This window comes from Bemisia tabaci, chromosome 10 (assembly GCF_918797505.1).
Source record: "Bemisia tabaci chromosome 10, PGI_BMITA_v3".
In the NCBI taxonomy this organism is placed as follows: domain Eukaryota; kingdom Metazoa; phylum Arthropoda; class Insecta; order Hemiptera; family Aleyrodidae; genus Bemisia; species Bemisia tabaci.
In genome coordinates, this window is record NC_092802.1 from 29,969,726 (window position 1) to 29,983,202 (window position 13,477).

The 13,477-nt window shown below is 38.6% G+C and overlaps 1 protein-coding gene across 2 annotated transcripts; it reads right to left on the bottom strand.

Moving 5' to 3' along the window:
* Positions 1 to 2,783: 2,783 nt before the first annotated feature.
* On the bottom strand, positions 2,784 to 13,060 carry LOC109030838 (UDP-glycosyltransferase UGT5). Of its 2 annotated transcripts, none has more exons than XM_019042019.2 (5): positions 12,232 to 13,060; positions 9,795 to 10,381; positions 6,561 to 6,780; positions 4,580 to 4,799; positions 2,784 to 3,064 (listed from the first exon to the last, which is right to left on the bottom strand). In XM_019042019.2, exons 1-5 carry the CDS (start codon positions 12,482 to 12,484, stop codon positions 2,794 to 2,796), a joined length of 1,551 nt encoding a protein of 516 aa, XP_018897564.2. In that variant the 5' UTR covers positions 12,485 to 13,060; the 3' UTR covers positions 2,784 to 2,793. The 2 variants fall into 2 exon arrangements, with proteins under 2 accessions (XP_018897564.2, XP_072161083.1); XM_072304982.1 differs by lacking the exon at positions 12,232 to 13,060 and adding an exon at positions 11,039 to 11,236.
* Positions 13,061 to 13,477: the final 417 nt, after the last annotated feature.

Sequence of the window (13,477 nt, forward strand, 5' to 3'; positions counted from 1 at the left end):
GACGTAGAGAAACTGAACACATCATAGGTTCAAAGTCAAAAGAAATTTGGAATTGCTCCGCAATACAGCTCCTTAACGCATAGCAAGGCGATGCGTCAATGTTTCTGCCGTAGTCGAACTGGCGTGCGGTATATCGCGTCGATTATGTCAAACATCTCGGCAGATTTTGAATTTTTAGTACGAACTCTTTTCTCCCAAAAAGAGACGGGCGCCCAGTGATATTATAGCAGATTTCTCTGTGAATTGTGTTGTCTGCGCGCAGATTTTGGAGACCACCTTTGGTTGACACACAACCTAAAAAATAAGAAGAAGAAAAAGAAGCGCTAACTCTTGGATGCAACTAATCGTGCTCTTTGAATATGCGTGTTGCTGGAACAGAAATTGAAGGCGCACTTTGCTCGTAACAGACGCACTTCAATTTCCACTCCTAGCCACTCACGAATTATAATCTTCTTTTTTTTTTTTTGTCAACTCTACAAAGGGCGGTTGAGACAAACATTTTGAAGTCGTCGCACATTTTATCAACAACGAGGATATTAATTCAACAGCCTAGCTTTCTCCTGTGCGATATTCATAATCGATCAAGATAAATTCATCACAGTGAGAAAATTACGTCATCGTAAAGAACACTAAAATGAACCATGGGGTCGCTCAAGAATTATAATCAAAACCATTTCCACTTTTTCGAAAGCACTAATTCGTGTATGATCCAACCTCCAAACCGAAATTACAACACTAAACTCCTTGGGGGCATCGAAGGTCGTTGCGAGAGAGGGGAACAGCGATAGAACATGGACATCCATTATTTGTCTCAACAGGAGAAATAAATCTGGTTTACGGTGCCCGAAAGCCCCAAACAAGTCCACGACGATGGGCCTTAATCGAAGTCCAAACGGTAAATATTTGACGGAGATATTACCCGAGCTGTATAAATAACGGTGCAAATTGATAGCCGGGAGGTATAAAGTTTCTTTTAATAGGATTTCATGATTAACGGACGCTGAGGAGGGATCAAGAGTGGAGGAAGACAAAAATTAGGGAAGCTTTGAGAGGGGCATTCATTGGGTGTGTGCTCTTCGTATGGAGCAACAATATGTAACTTTCCTTCATAAAAACTTTCCCAATTTTCTAATGGCGATAATTCAGAAACGATTGCTTTCTTCGCGGAGTTGCGACCTCGGGTGGGAGGGGCTCGACTAAAAATGAATACCTGCGAAAATGAAACTCTTGCATGCTTCGCTGCCGTGCTAAGAAAGAATGCCGCATGGACCTTCATGCGTTGCCAAATTTATTTTGGTTTTTTTTTAGGTTATGCGTCAATCTAGAAGGTTTCCACTAGAGTCCCTTTATACTCTGCCGTGCTGAGGAAAAACGCCGTAAGAGCATTCAGGCGTTGCCAAATATCCTTTCGCAAATCACTAATTTCTAAGAAAACTTTTGAACATTTTTTTGCCAATTTCTCAGATGATTTAGTTCGCAATTTTACCGAATGTTACCAGAATGTTCACACGGCGTTCTTCTTTAGCACGGCAGTGCTGAGAGTTAAGACAACACCCCCTCATGTAGTCAAAAACGGGAATAAAGGTTACAAAAATTGAACGTTTTTCGTAATCTTTGATCGGCTCATTCTCAAATTTCTTTCTCTAATTCCGTTTGTTACTTGTCGAACCCGTAATTTCTCGGTCCATTCCAGATTATAATCTCTGCAATTGGTGCAAATGTAATGTTTATTCCCGTTTGTGACACTGTGGAGGCCTAAAAACGGTAACCAATCAGAAATGAATTCGAATTGTCTTAACTCTCAGTATAAAGGGACTCTAGTTTCCGCAATCTGCGCGCAGACACCACAATCCTCAGAGAGATAGATTTGCTGTAATATCACTGGGAGCCCGTCTCTTTTTGGAATAATTTTAGTTAGCTCAAGTGGCGCCCCGTACTTTTTTCGACTCTGCCCTAAATTGGTAAAATAGAAATTTTCAGGAAAGCTTGTAAAAAATGTCCGTCCAATATTCCAGGGAATTTTCCTCGCAATGTAATCTTAAGTATCAGAAAATTTCTAGAAGAAAAATTCATCATTTGGCTCAAAAATGAATATGTTAAGAAGGAAAATTTGGCAAGTCTCGGATGTTTGTACGGCGTTTTTCTCCAGCATGGCAGTGTGGGGACTTGTACTATGAGAACTTTTCGCGTAAAATTTTGCAGGAAAAACGATGGTTCCATTGGTTTTTTCAACTTTCGAGAATTTTCGAGCTGAACATAGCAAAGTTGAGGCCGTAATTGAATAGAACCCCTGAGTTATGATAGAGTCCACCTCTTTACTTCAGTGAAACTTTCCATGCACAGCACAGGTAGGGAGTGCATACCTTCAGTCTTTATGTGTAGAGATTCTAAGGGTCAGAACGGTAATTTTTTGACCTGCAATCGTGGCAATCCCGGTAATGTATTTGCTAACTATACGTTGAATTACTTGTTTATCTATGACTGAAAAACTGTTGGTGGTAATATTTACAATTATCTACGATCATATTTTTAAAAAAAAAATCCCGAAAAAACCCACATTTAATGTGAGATTAAGAATTTTTAATGGAAATTTGTTAGATTTATGTCTTAAGGATCACGCTGAAATTGTTTCATACTTTAGTGAAATTACTATTTTCTCATATTTTCACACGCTAAAAACCGCTAGAACTTTCGTTTTGTCCCACGCCATTGTGACATTTTTTTAAAAAAAAAAATAACCATCAACTTTTACGAAAAAAAGGAAGCAATTTTTCATTTTTGATCAGCTGTTTATTATTTTCGAATGGGTCGGCTTTTGATTCTTCTGATGGCTAAAGCTAGGAGTTTACAAATGACATAAATTACAAGTACCAAGATAAATAGCCAAAATACAATAACATCCAGCAGTAAGTATCTGTAGAGTGGCATGCCTACAGAGGCTGGCTTCAAGTGATGAGCCCCATTATGTCGTATGACGTACTCAACCCAAAAAATTGCTCTCTCTAAACTGGTTTGGGGCAGATCTCGATAAGTTACGGCCACCTTCTTCGCATTCTCCTTGAATCTGTGGAAGAGACGCATTATTAAAATTAGTGCAAAATTCATCCAAAAGTAGGTTATCTTGCATTTTTTGGGAAAAATTACCAAGTCAAGTAGCTAACCAAAAATGCATCGATTTGCATTTACTTTATGCAGGAGTGCATATGGAATGGACAGTGTGTCCCTCAAATTACAGTGTACACTCCAGCAGGCGCAGTATAGGCAATTGGCACATCGTAAAGCACAGTGAAAAAGGTGTAGCGTTTGTAGTATCTATGCGATGTGGAAGGCGCTGTAAATGTGGTGCGCGCGGGCGCGCCTTTTATTGCACTCAATGATTTGAATTCGTCGCATCAGAGAAATACATTTTTTAGAAGTGCATTTCTTTTGCTAAAAACTCTACAAGTGTTTTGATTTTGATAAAATGTATAAATCAATGCAGCTGCGGTAATATTTTGTTGATACCAGGTACTTTGACTGCGCTTATAATTCCGGTTCAAGTGACTTCGTCCGCGCTGATTTACACTTAGGTTGTTTTAGAAAATTGAAACGTTCTATAAAACCTGAGTTTGGTATCAAATTCACTGTTTTCTCTTCAGTGGCTAATTTTTCTGAAGTATTTGTAGATTCTTACTTGGCTACGTTAGGCTATGGTTATTGTGCTTGATGCTTAAACTTGTCGGCAGAAAATGCATAGCCTCAAAATCTTGCGTTTTCATGAAAAGAAAAGAAATTATTCGCAGCTCATTCTTTAGTAGGCAATGAGTCAAGAGGATAAAGATGTTCAAAATTTAATAGTTTCAGTATTTGTTGCATGTTCCTTTACTTTTTTTTTTATATAAATCACCTTTGACCCTCCTAAAAAGAGAAACCTAGGCACCTAGATTTAAAAGGAGAGATAAATACTCTTGCATCACTATTAAATATAGGCTGATGAGTGCTAAAACATATAGAGAATTAGGAACATCAATTGACAAAGTTCCGAGATTCTTAAAACCCCATCCACTCAAGCCATCACCAAGCAGTAGGGTTCCGACAAAAACTCTTTAGAATAAATGAATCAGTACTTCTGAAAAGTATGGAGGTCAGTTTTTCAAAATTTTTTTTTCACTTTTAAACTCTCTGAATGTCTTATTTACCAGAGATCTATGGTAGTCAGCTTCAGTGGCGTGGCGTGAATTGCGATGTATCGATTGTTATGCCATTTAAACCTATGGTAAAGAATCGATTATTAAGGTGTTCGCTGCGAATACCGTGAATATCGAGCCTTTTCCATAGGTTTAAATGGCATAACAATCGATACATCGCAATTCACGCCACGCCACTGGTCAGCTTCTTGAAACGCAAATGAGAGACGGAGCGGAACGCGGACGTCAAGTAAAAAGAGATAGAGTCAAACGTGGAAAAAAAAGCTGAAAAATTGGATTTTCGCCCTATTTAAAAGTATACGGATTCAAATTTGCCTCCATGAAAAATTTGCTTCCTCGTACTTAAGTCCCTTATCCCACAAGTAGTCACATGGATTTATCCATTCACTTACGATGGCGTGTTGACGATTCTATCGATTTTCTCTGAGAATTCCTCGGTTGTAAGGCTGTTCACGTCGGCACCCAGACCAACTCCCATATGTTCATAGTAGGCTACATTGTGGCGTTGATCTGCGAACACCGGGAGGCCAAGGACTGGAACGCCAATGCTCATGGCCTCGACCAGGCTATTGTATCCTCCGTGAGTGATGAACAGTTTACAGTTGGGGTGGGCTGAAATGTGGAAAAAGAATATAAACTGGAAAAGTTCTCAACGTCATCTAGTAATACAAGTTCACAGTTGGAGTGGGCTAAAATGTGAAAAAAGAATATCGCTTATCAAATGGGAGCAAATGCAATTTAAAACTGGACAAATTCTCAACGTCATCTAGTTATAATGTTTCCAATTTGTCTTCTTCATGTATACAATATTCTGTGAAAATGTTTGAAAAAACGGTTGATTCGTCCTCTATTGCATGAATAATATAGATGTGAAGATTATGAACACCTAAAACAACACCGAAAAAAAAGTGAAGTTGATTTAACATTCTGGATGTAAAATAGTGTGCGAGAACTTATAAAATGCTAAATTACTCGCTACAGGAGTTACTTAAAGCAATGCCAAGATGTAAAACTAACCGCTGCGGTGAATAATTCAGCATTTTATAAGTTCTCGCACAATTTTTTTACATTCAAAATGTTAAATCAACTTCACTTTTATTCGGTGAAGATTTTTGACCCTACGGCATCTCAGTCGGCTGCATAACGTTTGCGCACACTTTTCTTACCGATAACGTTTGCGCACGCTTTTCACGAATATCATTTGCGCACACTTTTTACCGATAACGTTTGCGCACACTGCACTATTTGGCAACGCTTCAATGATGCGTCAGTAGTATCGCTTCGTGATAAGACAATCCAACGGACGGATAATTTATAAACGGACGAGGGGAAATTTTCATTTAAATAAATTCCAATACGCAATCAATAAGTAAATGAATAAATAAGTTAATAAGAAGAAAATAGAAAATGAAGAAAGTTAAGAAAATAAGGTATATGGTTACTCACAGATTTTTCGCTGTTACTTCAGCTAAAAATGCTGTTACTGTCTTCACCGGAATCATCTTCAGTGCAAGGACGGGTTTTAGGGCTGTTTTTAGGGCAGGTTGCATTTGAAGAGCAAGTTTCATCAGCACCATTTTCAGAAATGGATTCATTCAGGCTCGTCTGCATTGAAAGAGTCATTTACAGCCTCCGGGTTATTTTCCACGGCGAACGAACGATGACTGGGTCAAAATTGCCCAGACAATGCATTGCAAGAAACTTTCTTATCATGACGCGATACTATGACCCGCCTGGATCAAAAAAACTCCGGTTTTCGGTAAGTTTTCGGGTGCCACGCGTTAGCATCATTAGCAGGTTGCCAATATGCTGCAGTGTGCGCCAAAAGTTACTCGGTAAAAGTGTGCGGCAACTGATATTCGTCAACATGTCGTGCGCAAACGTTCTACGGAAAAAAAATTGTGCGCAAACGTTATGCACCGTCTCAGTCGATATGCAAATTGCGCTTTCAGAAGTGGATTTTACACATTTTTGATGAGCTCAGTCTGATTTTTCAGTAATTTTAGTTAAAAAATGACAGATTTGTAAGTTTTTTAAGACTTGAGTTCACCCTACTTAATTTTGAGGTAAGATTTATGGACAGCTTGAGACCCAGATCCTCAAATAGATAACCATCGCTGCAAGAAGGATTTTTTGGGCTATCGTAAGAATTGAAGGCGAAATAGCAGCAGTATATTATTCTTCATACCATTTTCATGTCTATATTGCTTCCTCTACATTTTCAACTGGAAAACACTAACGCTCTCATGGATGTATCTCATGAGTTCTATCCATTGAGCTCCCCAAAACATTTGCCTCTGAACCTTAAAATCCTTTTTACCAAGTACCTTATCTTAAATAAATATTCAAAGACACGCGGATATAAGATCTTACCGAGAATTTCATTTTGAGGTAGCCAAGATTTGTGTAGGATATTCTTTGGAGATCCTTGAATTGGCTCTGAATGCTTCCAAATGACTCGATACTTGCTTTTCTTCATTGTTTCCTCGAAAACACGCCTTACATTCTCTTTAAACATTTTTGGTTCGATGTATGATCCGAGACTGAAGTAGATGACTCCTTCATAGGCTTCATCCATAAATCGTTTTATGTCCTGAAAAAACATAGAAGAGGATCTTTCATCAAAGTACATCGATTGTGAAAACTTAAAAAATGCGTATGTTGGTTTGCAGCGTTGCAGAATTCTTGTCATGTATTATTCTACATAGAAAACTACTAAATCTTATATTTTGAAAACTTACGTGGTTTTTCTTCTCTATGTGAGGAACATTTCTTGAAAATTTCAAGCAATGAAATTGGTTTGGTCTTTTTTTCACAAAGTGAAATAGGAGTGAAGTTTCTGAAACAACGCAATCGAGATACCTAGTTTTGTAGTTTAAACTTCGATATGTCCTATCATTGAAGCTTTTCGAGAAAATAGCTTCATTATTTTGGCCAGAGTGCTGATGAACATGAAGCTAGAATAATGCTGGGCCCTTTCAAAAATCTAAGGGGAAACATAATAAGGAGCAAAAAAACAACATTTAAGTTGAAGCCTAGCATTGAATATTGTTTAAAGTCAGTATGAAACTGAAAATAATGATATCCGTTCAGAACATTTCAATGCAAATGCCTGAACCAAGCAGCGGCCTATTATTAAATTTGATAGATTTAGTAATAGATAAAGAAGAGAAAGAGAGAATGGAGCTATCATGCCGGTTAAAACGGGTAGTTCTTGTAGACTAATAATATTGTATACTGCATTATTAGTCATAGAGTATCCATCCCAGTGCCGCGGTGGACTCACCCCCCCCCCCCCCCCATTGATTAATATTAGCCATAGGCGTACCTAGGCCATTTTGCAAAAATTGTCAACGTTGTCAAAATCGGATTGCCAGAGTTCATTTTTGTGTGAATGTGATACAAGAATACATCTCTCTGGAAATTTTGCTCCATTTGTGAAAAAAATAATTCCACTTTCTTTCCCTGAATGTTAGGTAGGTTTGACGTTTTCCGTACGATAGAAAGGAACAGCATTCCAACCTGAAAAATGTCCGCTGGTAAATTATAAATTCACCGGAGTACATATAGGATTGCAAAATCTCTACAATCCTGGAATCCTTGGATTGCAAGCTCTCGGTGTTCGGAAATGGTGGATACCGGGGTGGGTTCGACACCAAGAAAGAAGGACTTCTTAACGACTCGAGCGCGCACCGTGGTATACGCGCAATGCATGAAGTATCCTGCAGACTTGTAAGGCGCTACTATGCGCCGCGCGAACCGTGCTGCACGCGCAATGCATGGAGTATCCTTCGGTCTCGTAAGGCGCTACCATGCGTTTGCGCTGCGGCGTGCGCACCAGCCGCAGTGCCATACTTTGTTTGACACGATTGTTCTAATTTGTGGCGTCGGCAGTTTTCAACTTATTATTTTGAAGTTTTTGTACAATTTGGTGGAAGTATTTTCATTTCAAACGATAAAACATTACATAAAACCCAACTTATATTTGGACGTATTTCTACCAAACAGACCTATGTGGAGGTGAGAAATATGGGGTGTGTTCCAGAAATCTGCATAAGAAGCAATGTAAAAGTGGGCGGATTCCTGATGAAGGAATTGGAAAAAAAGCGGGATTTTACATTCTATCAAACAGACCCATGTGCCAACTGAATGCGGAACTCATGAGCCGCGGACATGGCAAGAGAGCGTTGTGGACAGGGCTCATGAGTTAATGACCCCCCGACGAAGATCGCGCCCCCGCTCTGGGGCTCGATCATTGCCGCTGACGTCACTGGCGCTTTAATATTCTCATTCACTCTTACGGCCAGAGAACTAACGAGAATACCCCATATTTCTCACCTCCACATAGGTCTGTTTGATAGAAATACGTCCATTTTTCTCTTCATTTACATATTTTCATATATAATTTTAAACAGAAGAATGCAAGTGAAACGACTTTTACATGTAGGCTTCCTTGTTGCTCAGCGATGTAATGACGTGATCATTTGGGAATCTAATTTACTTAAGAGTTATGTTCCTGTCACATTTTTAAAGGTCCGGACTCTGGGTCCACGAAACATTTCTTCTAGTGTTGTGAACCGTTTACACATTTTGTCACCTTCCGGCCAAAATATCACAATCGCCATGCGATGTCTAAAAATATCCGTTGCCATTTCCTTTTTTCTACAGAGAAACCGTTCAACGAAGCTGTCCGAGAATTCCACTGAATTTTCTCTGAGCTGCCGATAAAATTCAGTGACATTTTTCAACAGATTCAACCAACAATTTCTCCGTGAAAAAATAAAATGGCGACGGAAATTTAAAGCGTCCCAAGGCGCTTGAGATACTTCGGCCGGAAGGTGACGATTTTATTCATGATAAAGGGCGATACAATTTCGGTCAATGTGCTGGTTACACGCTCGAATTCCCATCAATTTCCGATCAAATAGTGACCGGTGCCCACCATCTACCATCAAATTTCTGCGGCCTGCAAAAATTTGATGGTAGATGATGGATCTGTGGGGCTCATCCTTCATCTGATTTCCACACAACCGTGCTTATTTCAATCAACACGCTGTTTTAATTCATTTTACTCATCAATCTAGATAACTCTCGACCGCCATCTTGGTCATCATTTTGATCGGAATTTGACGGAAATTTGAGCGTGTAACCAGGCTGTCAAGTCAAAACAGCTGATACCGAGACTGCTAGGTTGGATGAATATATTTCAGTTTTCATTCTGTTCTACACTGTCGACATGTGATGATCATAAATAATAATCCAATTTATTCCTAGTGAATTTCGATGTTGTTATTTGATTCAACATTTTGGTGACCCCGACGTGATTATGAAAGAGATGCAGTGAGCTTTTGCTCTCCGTCTCGAAAAGTAATGCAGTAGGCTTTTGCCTTCCGTTACTTCTAACATATATTACAAAGGTTAGAGATGCAGTGAGCTTTTGCTCTCCGTCTCAAGAAGGGATGCAGTGAGCTTTTGCTCTCCATCTCTTGTACCAATGTAGTAGCCTCGCCCTCCATTGGTACAGGTGTGCCATGAGATCTAACATTGCTCGTCACACCTACCTTTCAGCTGAATAAAAAATAAAAATCCACAGGCCATAAAACTCACCGCGGGCAACTGCTTAGCCGGTTTGATATTCATGCCGGCAACATCGACAACATTGAAGCTATACGGTCGCACGTACATCATCGGATGAGCATCAACAAGATGCAGCGATACATTCGCCACCAATTCCTCCAACGGGGGCAGCATATTCGACCCGGGGTATTTAAACAACCGCCGCATGATGCTCTCCTGCCGCGGGAGATGCCACAGACTCCCGTGCATGACGTCAAACCACCCCACCATAGCGTTATGCGTCCTCTGGAAGAAGCCCATACGATCCGTGTACGGTACCCGGAAATCGGGGACGCAGGAGAGAGGGTTCGGGGCTCCCATCAGGGATGCCACGTAGGCCGAGACGTAGAAGGGGTGCAAGTTGATGACGGGGGCTCCGAATTTGTGGGCGAAAGCGAGGAGAGATTCCTGCATTGTTGTTGCTTCCATTATGATCAGGTCGTATTTTTCTTCGGACGCCATCAGGTCTTGCAGCTCTTTGCCTTTGAGGGCGGCTTCGGTTACGGCGGAGAAGGTGGTCCATTCTTGGAGGGTGTATTGGACGGCTGACATCTGGCCCAGCTCGAGGAGGTCGATTTCTGTTCAAAAAAGAGTGATCGTTACCATACTTGCCAGTTTATCAAAAGTTCAAAATTGTAAGTTCAAAATATGAATTCAAATAAACTGTAAAACATTCGTTTCAAAATGATTTTCCTTGCTATCCTACGATTCCTATCCCAATTTCCCCATAAAAAAATACTAAAGACTAAAAGTTCATTATTTAAACGGTAATTTTTTTTCACATACTGGGCTACTTACATTTATAAATTTTATCACGCGATTAGATCTGAAAAGAGGCAGCGTTTGTTACAGTTTCTGTGCGGTGCAGTTTTCATTTTCTACTATGTTTAATTTGACATGTTTGGAAGTTTGTGAACTCGAGTTCTTCAACGACCTTAAAAAGAACTTGAGATTTATTTTCAGTCGATTTAGACTATCCGTAAGTCTTCCATGTCCAAAACATACATTACAAAGAGTACTACAACGTATCTGTAAAAAAAAAACTTTCTCTTGTCGTCAATGAGCCTCTCTATTAGGTACTAAAATTTCCCCTAACGGCCGTTTATAACTCTAACTGTTAACTCGGATCGCAAAATTAATAGATAAAGAATCTAGCATGGTGAGTCCAATGATCACGATTAAGTTACAGAGGCCAACAATGAACAAATTGATGCCGAAACCAAAATGACACGTACCTTGGTTCCCGAAGTTGCAGATTTCCTCCCATATCTTAATTTTTAGTTGGGTGACCATCATAGTTATTCCATAAAGTTCCGTGGAATCTCTTCTTTTTCGAGAATATTCTCTAGAAATGTCATGCAAAAGTGTTAGTTACATTTCCCTAAAAAGATGTTACTTGCGCAGAAATGTTCAAATCTCACAATTAAGACACGTGTCATTTTGGTTTCACCATCAATCAAATGGAAAACGATACATTTCTCAAAAGTTAATATGTAATTTATTTTGATATTTTCGCCCGAGCATGAACTGATATTTTATCCAAATTAAGTATTCGCTAATAACTAAGTAACAAATATTGATTGTTTTGATTGATGTAAGTAAATATCCATTTAGAAAACAATAGAAAAATTGCTTATCCTCATAGTTGAGTATCTATCGATAAAAGTGTGTCAGTAATAGAAATAGCATACCTCATTTCTTTAAATGATCTAAATGTGGGTAAGGACTTAGTTTTAAATTCTGAGACTACATTTTTTACGGTGGGTTTCAATATTTTAAATACATTAATTTAATATTTACCTCTCCGTAATTTTCAACTTGGAAATAGGTCTATTATTATTATTGTCGTAGATTTTATGAAACTTATATTGTTGAAATATTCGATTTCTCATCCCCCATTCCCATATTTTCCCATCGCTCAATAAATACCTCCCACGAGAACACTTTTTAATAAACAAAATTGTAAAAAGCAAAGTTTGGTATAATTTCTTCGTAATATAGTGCATTATTAACCCTTTATTGCATAGCGTTGCATGAAAGCAACACATGGTTTTCAGATTTATTTCTATGCAAGAGTATTAAATTTAAGCAAAGCAAGAAATGATTTTTGAGGAGCATCCTAAGTCTGATCTCCTTACTTAAATTAAAAAAAAAAAAAAAAAAAAAAAAAAAAAAAAAAAAATCAATTCCAAGTGACTCTATTGTTGAAATAATACAGTACAATGTATATGTATATTTTCTCTGCAAAATCAATGAATATCTCATGCAGCAAAGGGTTAAAAAGCAATATGAATGAAACCCAGAAGATATTCATTAATGGGGTATTTGAGCATATAGTTTCTGTTGCTAAATTTGCTAGTATATTTATTTTTTTAAATAATTTAGGTAATAAGCCAAGAACATTTTTTACAGAATGTGAATACTCTACCATCTAAATTTGGAGCACCAGGGCCAAGATGGACCACGATTTCTTTAAAATTCGGCGTGAGGTCTTTTCTTTTGAAGTGTTGTGATGTGTAAGCAGTGATTTCATGGCCTCTGGAAGCAAGTTCATCAATGAGAGGTGTGAAAACTCGATAATGGCTCGAGAACGGAAGCGGAAATAAAAACAGAATTTTAGCCGAAAGTAATGTCTCGAACCCGCTTATGAAAAGTATAATCCGAAGAGAGAATGCCGCCATTCTTCCTAATTAATTACAACTTTTACACAAACGAAACAAGATACTCAGCGTTTATCAGCACATCACAATCAACACGGAACAAGTATCACTTGAGATGACCGAGGTAATCCCACATTGACATTTTACATGCACGATGAGTATTTAAAACAATATATAATCAAAAATTCTTAAGCAAATGAAGTGCTATTAAAATCGCACGGAGCTAAGAAATAAAACGAGAAAATTTTTAATTCAAGTAGCTTCTGTCAACATTATAAGAGTATATGAAAATATAAACTAATCAAAACAAACACGAAAACACCATCGGCAATGTTCATTCACACTTGGTGCTCACTTTATGTTGACACATCGCAATCCTAACGAAACAGGTGACACTTGAGATGACCGGATGACCGCATCTGAATTATGATTTTATGTGCACGATGAGTATTTTAAAACATTTAAGAAAAAATGAAGTAAATTAATCGGTGTTAAAATCGAAAAATGTAACCGAGACGCTAAAATAAAACGACCAAGTAAGAGAGCTTCGCAGGACTACCAATTTCGTCCACTTCCCGTTTTAACTGACGTCATCGAACTGGAGAGGCCTTGAACCCCGTGGGGTTCATATGCGTATAAGCACGGTAGACAAGGCATCTTATTAACGAGCCAATTTATTCTCGAGTCCTCAGCATCACCCACATAACAATTGAGCGTTTTTAAAGAGGGGATCTGTTCCGTATGAAAGTTTCGGAGCGCAAACTACATGGTGAAACTGCAATGGTGCGTATTTCGGGACAAATGCTTTTTCAGGAGCAGTGGTGGAACTAGCATATCCCCCCTCCTTCTCATATCTACTTGGCCCTCACTGGAAAAAAAACACATTGGATCTAGAGTCCAGACTCTTGAAAACATTGACGAGAAAAAATACTCTTGACTTAATCAGATTTAAGCTTAAATCAAAAGGAAATAAAAGGCTTGGTTCTTGATTTAAGCAAAAATCCGATTGAATCA